The sequence below is a fragment of the Panthera uncia genome (assembly GCF_023721935.1).
Source record: "Panthera uncia isolate 11264 chromosome A1 unlocalized genomic scaffold, Puncia_PCG_1.0 HiC_scaffold_17, whole genome shotgun sequence".
Taxonomy (NCBI): Eukaryota; Metazoa; Chordata; class Mammalia; order Carnivora; family Felidae; genus Panthera; species Panthera uncia.
This window is the reverse complement of record NW_026057577.1, coordinates 119,598,913-119,621,880: the sequence shown is the minus strand read 5'-3', so window position 1 is coordinate 119,621,880 and position 22,968 is coordinate 119,598,913. Positions and strand designations below refer to the sequence as shown.

The window sequence follows — 22,968 nt, the reverse complement described above, 5'->3', positions numbered from 1 at the left end:
GGCTGAGTTAGCTGATTTGCCAATGAATTTGCTATTGCTCCTTTCTGATCTTAATTTTTTTTAACTTCTATTTAGGATTTCTGTTTGCAATGATTCCAATGTTTCTACAGTTATGTTTCAACTTTTCCATTTAAGAAATATTAAAACTAAAACTATAAAAATCCTAGTAGAAAACCTGGACTCTTCCAAAGGACTCCTCAGTTGGTACATTATAAAAAACAAAATGGTAAATAAAATGGATAAAATACTTCATACGTGAGATTTATGTTATTTATATGTGATTAGGTAGTGGAGACTTTAGAGATTGAGTGGGAGCTTAAAAAAATGATAATATGCAGAAAACAGGAGATGCAAATGCCCAATGCAGCACCTTTCAAAACCCCAGCTTGAATTAATATCATATATACAACATGCATCCTTCCTGTTGCAATAGGTTTTATCCCACACAATGAAACAATAATTTCTTTATCAAGTTTACAGAAATGCTGTAAGGATATTTATTTACTTTGCAGGTAGTTTTATTTCCATCATGAAAGGCATTAGTTAATGCACCTCCCAAATGAACCTTGTGGTAGAATACATAATACATAGATGAAAGGAAACTATGATCAAATACCCACTTTGTAACTTGGTTACAGATGTAAACTTGAATAGTTAACTCCTGATCTGTCTCTTTATCTATAATAACATATATTTAATTGTCAATATTTTATAAGGATTAAATTACAATAAATATACAAAAAAATGGTACCTGGCCAATGGCATGTACTTAATAGCTATTAGTTCCTTCCTTCTAAAAATGTTAGATTTATAATTTAGCTGTGGCTTTTAAACTTTAATCATAGCTTTTAACCACCAACAATATCCTCCAAGTAAGAGGAAAATTCCTTATAAAACGAATGTATCAAATAGGTTAGTCTATAAATATACTTTTAGTCTGAAAAATACTGGATGTAAACAACAAAACTAGGGATTAATTTTCAACATGTTTTCCAGATAGTCACAGATAAAAAGTATTTTTAAATAACTAAATATAGTACCCAAGTAAAGAGCAATAATAAACAGCTTATGTTTCTAATAAATTTCACTAATATTCACTAATATTAACATTTTAAAAATGTATGCTCATTTATTAAATTGCTGTACCAGAAAGAATCATTCTTTGCTCTTGGAAATTCTGCAAGCATTAAATGGGTCTTTAAATTGGCATGGGAAGTAAAGGTCCATCCGCTGGGTCACAGTAGTTTTGTTTTGTTTTTTGTTTTGAACACTCCTCTCTCCCCCTTCCACTTCCTCTTCTTCTCCCCACCCCCTGCCAACGAGGGGTCAGTGCAGTTTTTATTCCCCAGTTAGAATAAACAGAGCTTGGCTAGGTTCTTCCATGGTCCTCTCTTCTGTCTAAGGCAGCTGGGAAACAGAGTAAGCTGGAGGACCACCCTAATGTACACGATGGAAGAAATCCCTGCATGTATGAAGGCTTAGCTGAATATGAGCTCAGAGGAAGGAAACTGTGGTAGTAACCAGATATTAAACTGGGACTTCTTTTATCTTGTTTTGATGGATATACAAGTGTGACAGTTAGGAAATACCAGCATGTAAGATAGATCTCAGAAGCAGAATTTACAGAGAAAATGGTCAATAACAAATTCCAAGATTCTTGGGATGCCTGGCAAGATCATGGGGTACAGCAGGCCATAGCAGAGAACTGTGTGTGAAGGACTTCGAAGAAAAGCATGGTGTGGTCCCACTCCCTCTGCCCCAGCAACCAAGGACAGGGTCAGGTGTATACCTGTCCCTCATTCAACTGACCACATAGCTTGTATGACAACTTCAGAGCACCTTGCCTCCAGGAGAAGAGTCAGGACACAACTAGGGAATGGCACACCTAACTTCTACTAGAGAAAGTTGAAGTGACTGTTTGGGGGAAGTAACTACATGACTACCACCGAAAGTGGACAAGAAATGAGTGAGAGCTTCCCAGGTGTGGGTCATAAGAAGGCCAGACTAAAGATGCTTTAACACTTTCTCAACAGGATGCTACGCAAGGGAGGATGTGTGAAATGGACCACAGGAAAACCAGGAGGTGCAAGGGAAGCATCCAGCCACTGTTCTTCAGGATGGATGCTGACCCAGAAAGGGGTCTCCAAAGACCACCCCCCCACACATACACAGAAAAAGGAATCAGCTTTGTCTGCAAGGACCAGAGAGCAAGGAGCCAGCTCATAGCATTACTAGCCACTTAAGACCTTGCCCACCCTATTTCCTCTTTTTCCCATTCTCCTGAATTTCTACCTAGGTAGGTGCCCAACAGTGAATTGGGGGAGGAGACGAGTGAAGAAAGAAGCCAAAGAACACCACACAACCTTTCCCAAAGGCAGGTGGCCAGTCCTGTCTATAGTTGGAGAGCCAGAGAAAGAGGAGATGTACTGGTTTTAAATGTATCCTAAAGCAATGCTCACTATTTTTAACTGGACTGTAATTCTCGAATCAAAACAGAATTGGTGAATTAAACTGATCCAGTGACAGTTATTATATTATTGGAGAATGAGCTGAAATGTCATTTCAGAAGGAGAGCTTCCCTAACTAAATAAAGTTAAAGACACCACAGGAGATAAAAATAGCTCTGTTTTTATTTCATCCCCCATGTAGAGCTTGTTCAACATATTGGATACAGAACACACACACACACACACACACACACTTCTCACAGCTGGTCTGTTAAGACACATTCACAAACACTGAGAACAGCCACCATCAATGTGATCTTTAAAATTAGCAAAGATAGCAGCATTGGAACAATATTTGATAAGAGGTAATAACTGCTAAAAGCCAAAAGGAAGGCCTCCAGAACAAAAGAGAGGAGGAGTAAGGGCTCCTTCAGAGGAGTAAGGTTCTGCTGGCTCTTTAAACAGTCACAGATGGCAGTTTTTAAAGAAATGAAAAATGAAACAATAGAAAAAAATACCAGCTTTGGTAAGAGAATGAAAACAGTATGAGTGTGAATTGGGATAGTTTTTCTGGACCATAATTCATTAAGCATCAAAACCCTAAAAAGTTGGCCAAGGTATTCTACTTCTGGGGATTTATACTAAGAAAATCATCCAAGAAATATATAAAGACATAAGTTCAAAAATATTATTAATGGTATTAAACAATACAGGAAAAAGTAGCTTTCAGATATTAGCAAAAAGGCAGTACAGGACTGTCATCTCTGACAGAAGGAAAGCCAATGAGGTGGGCCAATAATCGCCCCAGCCAACTGCCTGGAGAGAGGAACCCAGTGCAGGGAGAGAGACTCAGGTGGGATCCTGTAGTCCTGCTGGGTTCAGAGAGACCAAGTCAACTAGAATTTGACTATGTATCTCAAAATATCAGAACAGAGGTTGCTACACAGAGAAAGAGCTCACAGATTTGCAGAAAGGATTCATCTCAAGCGTTTGGTAGAGTACTGATGTGTGTATATAGGAGAAGAAATTAGTCAAGGCCTGAAAAAGAACCACTAGGAAATATTAAGCAAAAAATGTCCAGAACTCATGCAGGTTTGGGAACAATTCACATTCCTACTAGCCAGAGGGGAAAGGCCTCATAATACATGGTAGAGCCCTCAAAAGGAAATAACTTTAGTAGTGGGGCTAATTACACTGAAACTAGAGGCTTCTCTCAACTACATTTAACAAAGTTGAAAAGCAAATATTGAAAGAATCAACTGGAGTGACATCCTTAAGATTTGCACTGTAAGAAACATCAAAGGATGTCCTTTAAGGGGGAGGAAAACAATATCAGATGGCAATTTGGATCAATGTAATGGAAAAGTGCAGGAAAGAGCAATATGTGGGGAAATATGCAAAATATATAACTTTTATATATAAATTATATTATATAACAAAAATATAAAAAACACACTTTTTTTTCTTATTTTCAATCTCTTTAAAAGAGAATTGGCTATTTGGAATAAAAATAATAACAAAATATCATGAGGTTTAAAACACACGCAGAATAAAATATATGACCAACAGCAGCAAATAGGATAAGAGCAGAGAATAAAAGTTTACAGTTGTATGGTTCTTACATTATATGTAAAGTGATAATAAGATAATACTTAAAGTAGACTGTGATAAATAAAAGATGTGTATTGTAAATCCTTGAGGACCCACTGGGGAAAAAAAGAAATCAATAGTGAAGATAAAATGGAATCATAAAAAATACTTAGCTGATCTAAAAGAATGGAGAAATAAAAACTCAGATGGACAAATGAGGGGAAAAAAAATCATGCTGACAGATTTAAGCCGAACCAGGTTGATAATCACATAAATGTAAATGGCCTAAATCTCCAATTAAAGGTCACAGATTATAAAACTGGATAAAAGAACAAAACCTAACTATATTAACTACAAAACTCACTTGAAGACATTAATAGGTTGCAGGTAGAAAAATGGAAAAAAATATACCATGCAGAGTGAATATATTAATGTCAGACAGTAGACTTCAGAATAAGAAATATTACCAGAGATAAAGTACAATATAACGATAGAAGTTAATTTGTTAAAAGAGCATAACAATTTTAACTGTGTACTAATACAATAATGGAGCTCTAAAATCTACAAGCAAAAGGTGACACAACTGAGTTGGAAATTAACAAATGCACAATTATAGCTCAATATTACATTACTCCTCTCTCAGTAACTGACAGGACATAGAAAACATGAATGCTATCTACCAACTTGACCTTACTGACTTATAGGACACTCTCCCCAACAAGAGCAGAATACACATTCTTTTCTAATACAGCTGGAACAGTCCCTAAGTCTATCACTAAGACAGACTATATTTTAGGCCATAAATAAATCTCTAATTCAAAAGGATGGAAACTATATAAAGTATGTCTTCTGACCTCAAGATAATTAAACTAGAGATCAACACAAAGTTTTGTGTTGATGGATCATCACATACCTGAAATTAAATGACATACTTCCAAATAACCATTAAGTCACAGAAAAAAAAAATCACACGAGAGATTAGTAAATATTTTGAAGAGAAAATGAAAATGAAAACACTATATATAAACATTTGTGGATCTCACTAATAGTGTTTAGAAATTTATAGCATCACATGCTTATATTAGAAAAGAAAGGTTTCAAACCAATGATCTAAGGCAGCAGTTGGCAAACTCTTCCATAAAGTATGAAATGGTAAATGTTTTAGACTGACAGGCATACAGTCTCTGTTGCAACTACTCACCTCTGCTGTTGCAGCATGAAAGCATCTACAGGTAATACATAAATCAACAGATGTGGCTGTGCTCCTGTAAAACTTCATTTCAAAAAGAGGCAGTGGGCCAGATTTGGCACATGGGCCATATGTGCTGACCCCCACTAGAACATCAGCTACCTGAACACAGAGAATTTCATCTGTTCTGTTAACTGCTGCATCTTTAAGAGGCAAGAACAGTCGTGCCCCTTAATACGTGCCTAATAAATATTTGTTGAATGAACTAATTTAATCCCCATCACAAGCATATGAGTTAAACATTATCATTTTATAAAAGAGTATACCAAGATAAAATGATCTGCCATACCACCAGTAAGTGACAGAACCAGTATTTAATTAAGCATAGATCTGTCTAATTCCAAAGTTCTGTATACCTTTCACCTCATTACACTGATATGGCAAAAGCATTACTGAATAATTATAAAAGCATAATGCCACACATACATATTTTCTCCACCATTTTCCTTACCCATAGTTTGTAGTTTCCTGAGCCTTAGGGCCAAATAAATAAGACAAATATACGTTAAATCCATATCTATATCTGTAAGTTTATACCTTTATTCTTACTTTAATCTTTATATTTTTATATCTGTATCTATGGATTTAATATTTGGACTACACTTGATGCAATTAAACCACCAGATTGAATCCTTTTTTTAACTTTTAAACTTTTTCCCAGCTGTAATGAGATATAATTGACATAACATTGTTTAAATCTCGAACACAAAATGCCTTAGTTGTACAAGTCAGAAGACTAGAGAGTTAGCTTATTTAAGAAAGACACAACTAGAATTATGAAACCAATTTTATGCACTCAGACATGTAGCATACATGAGTACACCCATTTGTATTTCTTCTTTTAAAATGCACAAATAAAGTTAAAAATGTGAGGGAAAAACAAACATAAAACATCCTGTTCTCCTTTGCCCTAAGAATCCCTCATTAAAAAAAAAAAAGAAAAAAATCCCTCATTTCACTTCTCCCCATACAGAAGCAACAAGCCCTCGGCTGTCGTTTCGCTCACACACAGCAGCGCTGTCCGGCGGCAAGCCTCTCTTGCAGGCTTTCAACAACCAGCTCCCATCGCTGCTCGTACACACCTGCTTCCCTTCACAAGTCAATAATCTATGGCAGCTGTTTTCTAAAAATAGGCACTAGGAAAGCCAGAGAGGTTCTGAATGCAGATTCAACGGGCTGCACATCTGTCCACATTTTCGTAGCTTGCCTGGGGTTTTACCATCATCACGATAATCAGGGAACTCAAAGGATCCAACTACTATTCTGTCGCATTTTCTCTCTTCAGATGCTCAGGGCAGAATTTTTCAAAATCTGTGTACAGGAGATCAACACTGCATACTAAGAAGCTATTAAAGGATAAGACAAATAGCATCCATACAATTTGCCTGCCTTAAAAGCTTAATGTTTATTGTAATCTGACATCGTGATGATGGATGGGGATGCCATGATGCAGAGAATCTCAACGCTTTACAACCATTGAAAGATTATTCAACTCACTAAAAAGATAAAAGCAAATGAAAAATGATATAATAAAGCTGAACTTTTCAGCTTCTTAACTGCCAGATCTTGCAATAAAAATATATCTAAATTTTAATAATCAACATAAATCTTTGAGACAAATAGAAATAGATTGCTCCCTGAAACTATAAGAAGGATAGACTGTACCTTATCCATAACCAATAAGAGCCAGAAATAGGTCCTCAAAGGGCTTAATTTTGGGCACTTGAACATGAACTGAGGATAAGCAGGTAGTACTAGTTACTGTAAAATATAGTCTTGCTTACATCAGTGTAATTTAAGGCAAATATTCCCTCTTTAATGTTAAGCAATAGAGGAATGAAAGAGATAACAGTAATAGCCACTATTTAGTGGAATTCTTTTAGTGGCCACTTTAATTTTCTTCTCAATTAATCCTAACAGAAATATGTACTCCAAATTGTATTTGTTAGAGGAAGAACTAAAATTCAGATCAAATTTATTACAAACTAAAGTTCATGGTCTTGACTCTTAAACTCTTCTGCATTCAAAAGAATCAAAAACATACACTATGCATCACATATAAAGAATCCAAGAAGTGATTATGAGCTATTAAAGGAAAAAAAGAAAAGCTCATCAGAAATGACATTACCATCTTCTATTACCAAATGAGTGGAACCAGACACAAGAATATTTTTTATGCTTAGTTTCTGTTCCTTCAGAACTCCAGAGTTCTCCATCACTGCCCCACTAGGTCCAGTCATTTGGAAATGCATGAGCTCCAATTGTATTAAGACTATTTATAAAGTTAACCAACACTGATTTTTTTTTAATCACTCACAGGAATCCTCACAGGATATATAAAAACGTGATACGTGTTGAAAAATCTTTCCTACAAATGACAACTACATAAGGTATACTCTGTGCAAGTTTCCAGCTTCACTGGGTGCCAAACCATAATATAAACAAGACATACACTGACTTTTTAAAGATGCCTATGTTTCTTAAAGACAATATGTTGATGATATTTCTGCTCCATACTCGGGACCACTGTGCAAATTGATTTCAAACTTGTTAAATTTTGTTTCAAACTTGTTATCTCTAGACTTAGAGATACAGACATATTTAAAACTCTATTGTTTCTGTCCATAGTAACTAATTCTAATCCCTTCTCTGCCAGGTACCTCCAACTTTTCCTTCTTGTCAAATAACAACAACCCATTTATTTAGCTTGTACTATGTTGTCAAGCTCTATGATATGTACTTTGTATATACTATATCATTTATTCCTTTATATAATCCTATAGAGTAGGTAGTATTATATCCTTCTCATTTTACAGATGAAGAAAAGGTAGGCAACTGCCTCAGTTACACTGCTAGCAAATGACAAAAATTGGATTTCAACGCAGGTCTATCTCACTCCGAGGCCCTTGCTCTCATCCATGGAGCTAGGAGACCCCAATGAGACACCAGAAATTAGCTAATCTCAATTCTTCATTTTATAGATAGGGATGCTTTAACCCAAAGAGTTTAAGTGACATGTTCAAGGTCACACCTTAATTACTGGGTAGAGTCAGGGCTAGAACCCAGAGCTTACTTTTTTATGCTCCTTCTAACTATCCCATGTGGCCTTTTTCTAAAAATTTGAGAACAGAAATGTATTTTGATTTTCTACACAAGTAAGTATTCCCATAAACTGTCAATCTGATTCACTGTACAATATTCAGGAGATCCTCCCTGATTTCTCTGAAGCCTCCAAAAGCTGCCAACTCTTATAACCATGGCTGATTTAGAATGAACATGTTTAAGCTAAAATAACAATATACTCCCTAATATTAGTGGTTCAATGATGTTTCTCCCTTACATTTTATTTTTTAATTATTTTTAATTATTTTTTATCACTTTAAGTAAACGCTATTCCCCAACATGGGGCTCAAACTCACAACCCCAAGATCAAGAGTCACATGGTCAGGGGCGCCTGGGTGGCTCAGTTGGTTAAGCGTCTGACTTCGGCTCAGGTCGTGATCTCGCACTCCGTGAGTTTGAGCCCCGCATCAGGCTCTGTGCTGACAGCTCAGAGCCTGGAGCCTGTTTCAGATTCTGTGTCTCCCTCTCTCTGACCCTCCCCCGTTCATGGTTTGTCTCTCTCTGTCTCAAAAATAAATAAAGGTTAAAAAAAAATTTAAAAAAAAAAAAAAAAAAAAAAAAGAGTCACATGCTCTACCGAATGAGCCAGCTCGGTGCCTCTCTCCCTTACAGTCTGTGATTTACGATCATTCTTTAATATGCTGGTTCGCAAACCTGGCTACAGATGGTAATCATCAAAGTTGCTTTTAAAATGCCCAGTGCCTAGGCTACATCCCCCATTAATTAAATTGAAACCTCTGGGAGTGGGATCCAGGTATCAATAGTTTTTTAAAATACTCAGGTGATTTTAATATGACCAGGGTCTTAATTATTCAAACCTTAAAATAATATTTCACAGTATATTAGATCAAAAGAGCTAAAGACAATCTCTAACACTGTCATCAACTATATTAATCCACCTTCCTCAAAGATTACTAGAGGAAAATATCTAAGTGATTTCAGAAAAACTCTCAAATCATAGAACACCAGCATCAGTTACTTAAACAAATTCCTTGTAGCTGATGATATAGAAAAACACACAGAAATCCTGAAGTACACATCCAGAAAGAGTAACCTGAGCTACCAGCCAAAATGAGTTCATAATCATGGACATGCACTCATTATTGTTTCCACAAACACATTACAAAGCAACAACCTGGTATGTAACAAACCACACTCATAAATTAAGTCAACTGATTATAGTCCTTTTTCCAAAGCTAATTCTATGCTTTCTTCCCTGATTTAGGTGATTAGTAAATAAAACTTTGCATTTCAAATACATGTTTAAATATCACAAGTTTTGAATTCCATAAGAGAAGACAATGTGACTGATTACCTATGAGGTCACATGACCAATTGAGAGGTTTTTTTTTTTTTTTTAATCACTATGAATGAGAAAATACAGAATTAACATAAAATTAATAAATTTATTTTTGTTCTTTCTAGTTATAAAAACTTAGCTATAATATTTGTATTTCTTATTTTTATCAGAATTAGCCCATTTATTTTTATTTATTTTTTTATTTTTTTATTAAAAATAATTTTTTTTTAACATTTATTTATTTTTGAGACAGAGAGAGACAGAGCATGAACGGGGGAGGGTCAGAGAGAGAGGGAGACAGAATCTGAAACAGGCTCCAGGCTCTGAGCAGTCAGCACAGAGCCCGACGCGGGGCTCAAACTCACGGACCGCAAGATCGTGACCTGAGCCGAAGTCGGACGCTTAACCGACTGAGCCACCCAGGCGCCCCAGCCCATTTATTTTCAATCCTCCCCAATTCTCTGTTCTCATGGAAAATTGTGTTTTAGCCCTGATCCTGCCTTTTAGTCCTCTAGCAAACGGGCAAAGCCAAATAGTTCTCAGTAGCTGTTTTACCAAAATTTGACCAAAATATTAAATGTTACGAAAATGTTTCATTTTTGTAATAATTATATTGTGCTCTCATAGCAATTCAACAAGACTTTTCTTAGTATTTCAAAAATAACTACTCTGACCCAAGCGTAAGTCAGAAGAAAAATGTGTACTTACAGGTATCATCCAGTTAGCCAGGTCACCATATTTGGAAACCTGCATTGCTCCTAGCATTGTTAGATTCACATGGCCCCTGAGAGAGAGAAAAGGAAATATAAAGCAAACTTTGTAAGCTTTATGTCCCATTTGCTTGAAACTGCCAGCAATTAAAATAATTCTATAGCCACCAAAATAAATTTGCTTTCTCCTACCCAACACCTGATTTCAAAATCAACCAGCTCAAGCTGGTATAGAGAAATAACCATTAAGAGTTCTTTAAAAAAAAATATAGCCTATATTGTCTCCAAAAACAAATAAAAATCAGGTGTACACAGTGAGTCTGTTTCCTTCAGTAAGGGAGAATGTGGCTTGATTTGAAGGCAAACGCTAGCTAGAAAATGAAAACAATTTTGTAGAAAACGTTAGGATCCTTAGAAAGAACTTTAAAAATATTTACTTTGGTATACTCAGCACACAGATATAAATTCCATTTGGGGGGGTTCTTTTAATAACTGTGAGATGAATGTTCCAATTCCCAACATTCAATGTGAATAATTTCACATCTTGGTGCAACTGAACGAGCCCATGAACATTTGCTGGCTGGGAGACGTGGCTATGTTTCGGAGTCTTGCTAACACGCTCAGAGGATGACTCAGTTCATTCCACGCCATGTGAAACACGAGGGGCTCCGTTGTTACATACCCTCTAATCATTGCAAATGATTCATCGCTGGAGAAGTAAGAGGCTCCTGGAAGAACAGTAACTGTTTCCTTGCCTAAACACACATACACAAGAAAGGAAACAAAGGAAAGAAAAGGCTATTAGATTTCTAAGAGTGGAAATCATGTAGAGAGAGGTCTATACTTTCTGTTTCCTAAAGAACTAAGACCTCTTTAACCAAACAGCAGTGGCAGTGGGGTTGTGGGAGATCCACTGGGAACTGTCACCCTGTGAAGAGGAGTATTTTGTCACAAGTATTGTTCAGATTTGCCCTTGCATGGTGATAATAGAAAGACCAACTTTGAATTTTCTTATTGTTTTTGTAATTCTCTACAAAGCACCCCCTATCACCTCTAACCATTTCTGCCTCTCCCCAACCCCCACTCCCTCCACAAGCCCCTGCTAAATGCTGATGACCGTGAGGGAAAAAGGAGCCCCTGGGATGCATCTAGCAACACTCTAAGTCACTGGAGCAAAGAGATTGTGTGCAAAGATATGCAACTTGGAAGGAAATGACACAAGAGATGCTCCTCAGATATTTCTTAAAAAAAAAAAAAAAAACCAATAAATAATCTAGAAAGTAAGTTTCCCCCCACCTAATTCCTTAACATCATCAGGCCTGAATCTCTTCTTTTAATCTCTCTCTGCCTCATATTTCAACTCTCCTGCTCCTCTAAGTTTCTGTTAAAATCATAGGACTTTGATGAGATCAGGGAATAACATCCTAATACTGGCTCATGTATTTAATGGTAACTGTTTTTTTTTTTAAGGGTAACTTCTAAGAGGTCCTCTTGGAAAGATCTCAACCAAAATGTACACCTCATAATTAAAGAGCTGAAAAGGATCTTCAAGTTCATCCTGTCCTCACACAACCAACAGTATCACCTGACTTGTATTTCAGCTGCTTTCTTTTTGTGATCTATTTCCGGTGAGTACAGTGCCCAGGAGAAGAATCTGGCCTCAACCAGAAAAGGACTCACATGCCATTTTGCCAAATAGAAGTCAACTGTATGAGAACACCTCATGCATTATCCCAGTGTAATAAAGCAGTCAAATAGAAGGGGAAGAAAAGTTATGATACCAGGGTTGGAAAAGAGAAAAGCTCCCAGACACAACAGGACTAGGGTGGTCAGATCATGCCCAGCTGTGCAACACAGCTGTACCCTCAGCTTCTCAAGCCTTGCCTGAAAGTTAAATTCTCCATCAATATCCCTCTCCATTTGAGCTCGAGTAGAGAGAAACAGTCTATTTATATCGTGCTGAAATATTTATTCCCAAAAGGAGTCTGATTCTAAACAAGGGAAACATTTTCACATCTTTCAAAATACTGTAAGATGAAAATCTTTGGAGAATACTTTCTGGTGTGGTCAGGAGGGGCTTTTTGGTTTAGGATTTGGAGGATTAAATGAAATAAGGTATGCAAAGTCCTTACTCTGGTACCTGGCACAGAGAAAGGACTCCATAAACACAAGCTTCATTATTGTCACTATTATTATATTCCTCACTCCGAACCTACTTGTAAAAGAAATAATGCCATCGCCCCTGTAGGGATAAATGCTACTCAGCAACTGGCTTATGTGGCAGAGTTATACCGCCAGCCTGGGAACTCTAAGCTTCAGGATAGGCATGATACAACTAAACTTGATCCTAACACAACTTCCATATCCAGTATATTTGGTTCCTGACCAGTCCTATGAGGTGCAAGGGGCAAGAATGTATAGGACAAAAAAGCAGAGAAACATAAAAATCTCAATTCTTTGTTCTTCACGTGCTAAATCACAATGACTTCCAAAGGGCAATCTCCACCAGCTGACAGTACGTAGAAGGCATTATTTATCGCTCACAGGAAAGTTGGAGATCAGTGAGAGAGTCTTGGCTCTCCCCATGTGATTTATGAAGCATAGTTTTATTTAAGAGCCCAGAAAACAACTCTCATAAAATATAGTTATTGTCAGGCACCTGCTAATACATTCTGCAATCTTATAAATTACATTCTCTGGAAGCCAAGTTAGTTGTCAGTATTTTTAAATATCCAATATCTAAGTAAAAATAGATATCCTAAAGTTGAATCCATGCTTTCCAAATACAATGTCCAAATTTGGTCAATAAGTAACTGTTATCAACAATACAATCAATATTTTAAAGGAAAAGAACTTTCTTATTTGCCTATTCCTTATTGACTTCTGTTTCCTCCAGTTTTTCTCTGCATTTGTCTAGATCCTTTCATAATATTTGGGCAAACACAGTTATTCAATTTCACAGTTACTGAGTCCTTGGGCTCATGATTTAACGTGGTGTTTATTCAATATCAAGTAAAATGTCTGCTATGTGCCTTGAACGGTGTTACAAACCAAAACACAGACGTCCTAAGCTAATAGTTCTCAAACTTTAACACCAATTAGAATCACATGGAAGGCAGATCTCTGAGCTAAACTCCCAGAGTTCATAATTCAGTGGGCTTGTGATGAGTCCTGAGAATCTCTGTTTCTAACAAGTCTCTGGTGATGCTGATGCTGTAGGTCTGGGGACCACACTTCGAGAACCACCACTCAAAGCAAAAGGAATATACTATTCAGTTAGAGAGACAAATATACACGAATAATTACAAGGCAAAATGAAAGACACTAGATGTGTTACAGGTTCAAAGCAGGGGCATTTCTGAGGATTTGGAGAGGACAAATGAACTGGAGCTTGAAGGACAAGTGTAACACATTTCAATAGGAAATTACTGATAAGGAGATGGGGATGCAGAAAGAAGGGGATAGAACAAATGAATCTGATGATGCATTCAGGAAGAGCAAGGGCATGGAGAAGGGAAACCATGAGGCATGATCAGAATAGACCACTTGGGGGCGCCTGGGTGGCTCAGTCGGTTAAGCATCCGACTTCAGCTCAGGTCACGATCTCGCAGTTCATGAGTTCAAGCCCCGCATTGGGCTCTGTGCTAACAGCTCAGAGCCTGGAGCCTGCTTCAGATTCTGTATCTCCCTCTCCCTCTACCCCTCCCCTGCTCATGCTCTGTCTCTGTCTGTCTCTCAAAAATAAATAAATGTTAAAAAAAAAAATTAAAAAAAAAAAAAAAAGTATAGACCCATTAGTCCAGTATGGGGGACACAGAAGTCCTTGAAGGGTGTAGTGGAAGATGAAGCTGGAAGAGGGCAGTCCCAGCCATTAGATAGATCTTGAACGCTGTACTATTCGTTCCTTAGTCTGCAGGCCTATGATTCTTCAGCTGTGGCACGAGGACCTCGAGAGAAGGCACTATTGACATCTGGAACTGGGTAACTCTTTGAGGGGAGCTGTTACATTATTGTAGGATAATTAATAGCATTCCTGGCCTCTACTACTTGCCAATAACACTGGCAATCGAAAATGTCTTCAGACATTGTCAATGTCCCCAGGGGAATAAAATCCCCCACTTGCTCATTCAGAACCACTGCCCTAGAAGCACATGACAGGGGCCAAGGATATTTATAGGCCATGAGGTTAACATGGTGGTTCTTTCTAAAAGTGTTTTAACCAAAGGTAAGTCATTTAAAACATTATTTGATATTAAAATAAGAAAACCTGGGGTGACTGGGTGGCTCAGTCAGTTAAGTGTCTGTTGGTTCTGGCTCAGATCATGATCTCACAGTTTTGCAGGTTCAAGCCCTTCACGGAGCCTGTGTGGGATTCTCTCTCTCCCTCTCTCTCTGACCCTCCCCCTACTCACGCTGTCTCTCTCTCAAAAAGTAAACTTAATAAAGGAAAATTTTTAAATTAAGTAAAATAAGAAAACACAATTAAGAAGTAGAGAAAAATGTGAAATGTACATTAATATGAAAGCTAAGGGGCACCTGGGTGGCTCCATCAGTTAAGCATCTGACTTCTGCTCAGGTCATGAGCTCATGGTCCGTGGGTTCGAGCTCCACATTGGGTTCTATACTGACAGCTCAGAGCCTGGAGACAGCTTCGGATTCTGTGTCTCCCTCTTTCTCTCTGCCCCTCCCCCACTCATGCTCTGTCTCTCTCAAAAATAAATGTTAAAAAAAATTTTTTTTAATTAAAAAAAAAGAAAGCTAAAGCATGAGACTGACTGAAAGTTGCGCAATTGCATTGGAATATTCCAAATCTTAACAGGACCTCTGAAATGCTGCTGTCAGCACTGCCTTCTGAACCTTTGTAAAACTCAGGTTAGGAGTGGGTTCAACTCAATGTGTAGAGGAAAAGGCCAGGGGCCAGGACAGCAGGCTGTGTGTGAGTCCAGTCCCTAGCAATGGGATCTTGAACACATCACATCACTTTTCTGTGCCCCAGTTTCCCAATCTGTACAATAAGTTTTTACTTAAGGCCCAAATGGTATATAACACGTGTGAGAAAGTATGCCACAAACCAAACAGTGCTATGCAAGTGGCAATCCATTTTTACATAACCCATGAAGTCATTATTTAGAAAAAGGGATCCTTAGAAATAGTTATCTAAAAATTTTAATACACTGATTACACCCAGAAATGTAACTCTTGGTATTCATTCCAAAGGATTTCTGTAAAAATCCTTTCAAATTAACACAAACAATGGGTCTTGCAGGTAACTTCCAAATCTGAAGAGTTGAGGAGACCACAAATATATATTCTGGGTTCTTTAGCTCAAACTATTTCCTCCCTAAATTAGGAAGCTCCAAAATCAAAAGCAACATAAATCCCAAAAAGAACTTTGATGAAGGAGCTGAAATACTATTAAACTGATTTGCAGCTTGGCTTCCCAAAAGCAATGAATTATTGTTTTACAAAGCAGTCAAAGATTATACAATGTATTTCAGAAGTTAAATAATAAAACTAGTGGCTTCATTAGGGTTGAGCTACTCTTAAGCTCATGGAATCAGAAATAGGGCTACTGTGCAATAGTCACTGAAAAGATTAACTACTTTTCCAAGGGAAGTGGGTTTTATGAACTAAGGCCTAAAATTTGGAAAATGGGAGTTATTCATTTTGCAAATAACTCACTAACATCATAAATTAATTAAACCAAGCAGCAAATATTTTCACAGATCAATGAGCTATTGCTAAAGGGTACAGTACAATTAAATTACAGCCTTAGTTAAATGTCATTGCTTTATCACAGTGGGCCTTTCAGGGTTGAGTCGTGTTAGCTAATTCAACTATTCAACCAGAAGCAGTTTTACTTCCAAAAATTCTAAGTATCAAACATCAATTCTGCTTGGCAGCTGGCCTTTATGTTCAGCTAATACTGCTTCTCTTCTGAGATTTACATGTACTATTTTTGAATGTGAAATAATACTTTTGTGGGGGTAGAGTGAATAAGAGTAAAAGGGCAAAGAAAATCATGCTAGGATATAAAAATCAGCTTCTTATGAGCAGCCCCAATCTAAGGATAATCTTCAGCCCCAACAGGGTGGCAGTGTTACCTCAAGCATGGGCAGTGACAATGACCAGATGGTCTGGCTTGTTTTTTCTCCTCTAGGCTGCTACCACATGCAACTCTATGTCACAGTCAAATTAAAAAAAAAAAAAAAAAAGGGCAAAGCATATGCATGTGGGAATAAAGACAGGTTGAGTCCCAGTTCAAAAAAACTCCATTACTCACATCACTGGGTCACACTGAATGGCAGAGTACATCATTCAGCACCCTTGAACTCTTGAAGAATGCTCTCCTACTCCAATGACAACTAGGGGGACAGTAAATATTGCTCAGAACAAAAACCCCAGTGTGCCAGATCTTTCCTTTTGCCTAGATGGATCCACTTGTCATCCCATCATAAAAAGGCAGACATATTTCAACCTAGGATTGGCCAATGGAAGGCACAAGCAGAAGATCCAGCAGAAGAGCCCCCATCCCTCACCCAGATTTCTGCAAGATGGCTGTTTCTCTATCAAAGACCACTGCTCCTATTAGGTGGCCCTCTCCCACTACCGTCCCTTAAGGCCTCGGGGTGACAATAACTCCCTGTGGTGCTTCACCATCCTTTCCTGGTTTCCCTCAGTCTTGTTCATACCCTTGTAAACTGTTCTTTCCTTTAATTCTATTTGTTACCCTATTTGGGAGTGCTCTATACACATAGCCAGGACACTGACTGATCTACCCACCAAAGCTCTTGCCACTATATGTAACCCCACCTACAATTTCTCCCTTATCTTATTCTTCCCTAAACAAGAGATGATAAGCACACCAGACAAAGAAAAGATTAGTAAGTCCTCTCTCCCCTCCTCAGTGAAAAACACAGTGGAGCACTCTCCAAGAAAAGATAAAAAATCAAGCCCAACTCCTTACTCTTATTTGCCAAAAAAACCCTAAATTAACAGCATTGGAAAAGCACGTAATGAGGGAGTTTACCTGCATTGATTAGATCTGCATCAACTTCATTTTGTAGCGGATATGGACCCTGTCAAGGCACAAGTTCAATTAGTAAAAGAAGTTCTTCACTGAATCATACACTAAAATTGTAATATAAATGACTTCTCTAAAAACGTTGGGAAATTACTATCAAAAGACTCGAGGTGAACCTTTTAAAAATAATTCCAATGTTTTCATGGCTGTTTCTTCTATTGATTAGTCTTTCCTACACTAATAACTGTGATAAACAAAAACTATTTCCTAAAAATTACCACAGTTTGAAAGAAATGTTAAGCTATTAGAAATATAGGTCAGTAAAACAAAAAGTAATTATTTAGTACCTATTATGCAACCAATGTTATCCATAAATCTTCCTGGCAGTCATCAGTGACTATAAACAAAATGGCTGCCTACTGGACTGGAAGGATCTGGGGAGGCAAAGTTTCATATTTTTTGGTATACAGCATCTAACAACCCGAATTTGGAGTCCTAACCTTATCTCTCACAACACCTAAGTTGTGAAGCTTTTATTTTTCCTTTGCCTGATTACTCTCAATTTTGCTTTTTAATTTTGTATGTATTTTTACAAGGCACCTCTACATTACTTCAATCGGGTGAGTAGTTTCATAACATAATATATAGTAAACAAAAGATGAGGAAATAGAAATAGGGAAAAAAGGCACAAGACAGAACCAAAAATGAGGAAATTCTAACATACTTCCAAAAAGAGGGACCAAACATATATCATTTAAATAAACTGAAGTGGCAACTATGTTTTAGGACTATGTAAATTTTCCTTCAAACATTGACTATGGGTAAGATACACCTTGTCTTCAAAATGAGGGGACTGGTCACTCTATAAATAATCACATTTTGAAGATATGTGAGTCTTTGATGGTAATATGAATCTGCTTTTATTCAGACTCATGTAAGTTTTGTGCTTTTGAAATTGGTCAAGATTACTGCCTCGATCATGTCAACTGTATGCTCATGATCATTATTCATGTTTTAAAGACTGGATATACATCTTACATATGGACAGTTTTTATTGCACTAACAGTTAAGATCTACTGAGAACAGAAGATTAAAAATCTTATAAATTGGCCAAACTATAAATAACCTCTGCCACAGTTAATATTATTTAAAAAAAATGTCATCCAGGAAGCAAAAGTATTTCTTAATATAATATTGAATAAAAAGTATGCACGAATTCTATGAGAATATTGAGCTCATATGGAAGATTAATCTTGAAGAAGAGAAAAATTCTTCCCTTTCGAACAACCTGACCTTGAAATGACAATTAGGTGAGAGGAATTTTTGAAATTCATCAACTGTCAAAAAATGTCCCTGTTCCTCAAGTAAAAACCTTACTTTTCAGTTACTCATCCAGAATCTTATTGATCATTATAATAATACAGAATTTTTAATGACCTTCGTGATCTTGTCCAACCACACCAAAGTTAGAAATAGTTATCTAAACCGGACACTGTGAGGTCTCTCTGAGGCAGGTACACTAGGGGAGGTAGACAATGACAAGCTAACATAAGAGGAGCAGTCAGAAAGCTCACATAGTCAGGGAACTACCATCTCCTACATGAAATACAACACTACATGCTCACAATGACCACTGTTTTATGGGGGAAAATATTTTATTATGATGTCAAAAATATAAAAAATAAGGTGGGGAACTTTAAGCTAACAACTCTCAGAAGATTTCATTGTATAGACTACTTCACTCTCCATCGAGACTGGATAAAGAAAACTTTAATTTTGGCCTTACCAAACCCAGGATTCCATTTTCACTTTGCAGATGAACTGTGATATTTGGGCTGATAAAGTTGCTGGCCAGAAGCGGGATTCCTATGCCCAAATTAGCTGGGGAAAAAAGATGTTAAGGTCCACTGCAAAACAGGTAAAGAGATTATGCCATAAATCTCCTACATATATAAATCTGAACTTCTCAATTCTAAAGGCACTTGCTCTGAATATAATCACTGACTACATTCTCCCATCATCCTTGAGGCACTATTTTCTAATTTTTTTTTTTAACGTTTATTCATTTTTGAGACAGAGAGAGACAGAGCATGAATCGGGGAAGGTCAGAGAGAAAGGGAGACACAGAATCCGAAACAGGCTCCAGGCTCTGAGCTGTCAGCACAGAGCCCGACGCAGGGCTTGAACTAACAGACCGCGAGATCATGACCTGAGCTGAAGTCGGACGCCCAACCGACTGAGCCACCCAGGCGCCCCTCTAATTTTTTAAAAAAAGAAAATTTCTAATTTCAGTAACATTAATATGCTTTCCCATAAAGATAACAAAGTAGTGGCTTCAGAAGACTAGCCAAGAGGTCATTTTTATTGTAAGGCATATTTTATATTCATTAATGTGCTTAGCAAACTTGAACTGATGTTATTACTACTTATTATGACTGACATATTATTAAACATGGCTTGACCTTTGTTTAAAAGCAATTTTCACTATTTAAAACTCCAACTAAAAATAATGATTTAATATTCTCAAAAAAGGCTATCATTTTTAAACTAAAAAGAAGTTTTCTGACAATACCAATGTCTGCCCAAAACTGTAACGATTCCTTTGGGTCACTGAGATAACATTCATTGGTAAGTGAATCTTCTCTAGGACATAAAAGAAGGGGGGGGGCGTGTAAGTTTTAGCGAATATAATTGAGACCATATAAAGAGTAGCTGAGTGTTGAATCTTCTTCCTCAAATGACCAAAACTGGGTCCCGATTTGTATGTGATGGTGTAGATTTAATCTTGCCTCTCAACACAAGCAGGCTCCTCAGATCAGAGATACACACACTCTGCCTGGAACTGCTGTCCATGCTCTCCTCGACCACCACACGCCAGCCAGAAATTAGTGCAGAGGATGACAGCACTCTGATGAGATTCCAGTAACAGTGAGATCTTTGTGAATCAGAGCCGGAAAAAATAAAGTTTGTATGTGCTGCCGTGTTACAGACTGCGAGGGGGGCAGGATGACTCCATGAACCAGGTCACTGCTCACAGACACAGGAACTCGATGAAGCTATGACAATAGCTACTTAACTCATCTACAAATCACAAGCTAGCATAGTTTGTACTTTATTTCTCACAGTGATGTACAGACCACATTGAGATATTATTTCCATTAGGAGTATTTTCAGATAAAGGCAACCTACATTACAATGCTTCTACGTAAATGCTTTCATTGTATTCTATAATTTTTTCAGGATGTGACACAGGAGGAGTATTCTTCAATACTTTTTAGTGGGTCAAATGCTAGGGGTAAAGAGGTCTATGTACTCTGGGTTGAGAAAGAGCAGGTGATATGGGAAGACCATTTATATGAACTGACTTGCAAATATTTTTCATAGGTAATAGAGTAACGGTGAATAAAGAACACCTAGAAGCCATTAGTATCTAAAATTAGTGTTATCATACAGTAAGTATTTAAATATCAATGGGTAACCAAATGGCTGGAAGTGAGAAGAAATCCCAGGGCCTAGCTTTTACCTGCTAAGTTAACTTGGCTGGCTCTATATCCTGCTGATAGAGGAGCTGAAAAGGAGGCACTATTATATTCCACTCTCCTATGTGAACTCTCACCATAACACAGGGCATAAACTGGAAAACAGAGAAAAATGAGGTGGTGGGGTAAAAAGAAAGTTTTCCCAGTCAGTTTCAGTCTGAAAGATGATATTCATGGACAGGGAAGCTCGCAGAATGTAGACTCTTGTCATGTTTCTAGTCCCTCCTGTCCTAGGCCTTTAAGTAAGGCCATTCAACAAATACTAATTTTATCAAACACTATTTGTATTTATATGCATTACTTGTTATATGAATTATATAGGTCAATGTTTGATGTACTGAAAACTAGCAAAATGGGGAAGAGGCTCTCACATCCAAAATATGAATAATAAGGGACACCTGGGTGGCTCAATCAGTTGAGTATCCAACTTCAGCTCAGGTCATGATCTTGTGGTTCGTGGGTTCAAGCCCCATGTAGGGCTTTGTGCTGACAGCTCAAAGCCTGAAATCTGCTTCGGATTCTGTGTCTCCCTCTCTCTCTGCCCCTCCCCTGCTTGCACTCTCGCTCTCTCTCTCTCAAAAATAAACATTAAGAAAATTTTTTTAATCTCAATAATAATTGTACTACATTATCTCAACCTATCTCTTTTTTTGACAAAGTATCTAAAGCAGAATTTGTGCTGTCCATTGAATACCCTTACAAAGCATTAGACATAAAAGGGTACGCTCATGGGGTCTTTGCAGAGGAAACAAGTGGTTGTTAAGAAGTTGAATCTTATGTTTCAATGAGTATGCAAATGTCAGAACACAGAAAAAGTAAATAGCACTGTTATAACTAGTACTTCAGAGATTTGAAACCTTCATCTTGGGTAATCTCTTTTCCCAATAACCTTTAGCCAAATGCCAAATTGTACTGAAATCTATTGTATATTAGAAAAAAGCTAAGCAAATTTTAGTTGCCATTTTGCTTTAAGAAGGCAAACAGATAATTCTAATTTCATATACCTTGATATCTTTAGGTTATATGCCACATTTTGTAAAAATTTATCCATTGTTTTAAAAATTACAATGGACTAGAAAAGAATCACTATGCAGGAGGCCTAGGCACCTGATGAATATAGAAAAAGTGAGGGAGGTGCTCCTGAGTGGATCAGTTGGTTAAAGGTCTGACTCTTGGTTTCAGCTCAGGTCATGATCTCATGGTTCGTGGGTTCCAGCCCCACCTTGGGCTCTGTGCTAACAGCAACATTAAAAGCATTTAAACATTAAATGCAATTTTAAACAAAGACAAGAAAAAGTGAGGGCTAGGCCTCTGCCCAGTCCCAGAAAGATAAAGGATACCATACATGCCATCTTCAAATTCAAGAGCTGCCCGCTTGATGATACGTTCCCTTACATTATCTCCAGGTTTACCGGATTTGGCTTTTACATCTTCCTCTTTCCGGACTGATAAACGCTTTAAAATAAACAGAAATGATTCATGATTGAGGTATACCCTGTATTTTATCACTGCCGAAATCTAAAATTTTATTGGAAAAAAACGTAGGTCTCTCCCTTTACTAAAACTATGAGGCAAATCTACAATATAACAGAGTTGTTTGTTTTTTTTTTTTTAAAGAATACCATGGGTGGTATCTGATGACAGAAATAATTTTTTAAGAAGTGAAAGAGGCCAGATCTGTTTGAAGAGAAAGATGTATCTGTTCTGTCTTTTTGAAGCAAGTAATCCCTCTGTTGCTGTCACACTGACTGCTGCTACTATTAGTCTTAAGACTTCTACAACTGAATTCTTCTCAGGTGCTCAAGGATTGAGCCAGAGCAAAGAACAAGGAACAGACCTTGGGACTCTGTTTTTGCCGGGCTGTCAGAATGTGTTCACCAGGTGTCGCTACTGCCAATTGCGTATTTCCACCTGAAGAGTCTGGACTGGTTTTGCTACAAGCGCATCACAGAAATCATAAAAATATCCAAAAACCAGCCAGGAAAC

At 37.4% G+C, this 22,968-nt stretch overlaps 1 protein-coding gene across 3 annotated transcripts in view; it reads right to left on the bottom strand.

The window, feature by feature from the left end:
• Nucleotides 1-22,968, bottom strand: part of OXCT1 (3-oxoacid CoA-transferase 1) — a 154,998-nt gene that overhangs the window by 67,533 nt on the left and 64,497 nt on the right. For all 3 annotated transcript variants that reach the window (XR_007461595.1, XM_049648705.1, XM_049648704.1), the window contains exons 9-13: nt 22,323-22,437; nt 19,230-19,324; nt 17,450-17,498; nt 11,102-11,174; nt 10,418-10,493 (exon numbers count right to left, since the gene is read on the bottom strand). Coding sequence is in view for 2 of the 3 variants with exons in the window: in XM_049648705.1 (XP_049504662.1) it covers nt 10,418-10,493; nt 11,102-11,174; nt 17,450-17,498; nt 19,230-19,324; nt 22,323-22,437 (408 nt within the window). In the remaining variant the exon portion in view is untranslated. The remainder of the gene's footprint in view (nt 1-10,417; nt 10,494-11,101; nt 11,175-17,449; nt 17,499-19,229; nt 19,325-22,322; nt 22,438-22,968) is intronic.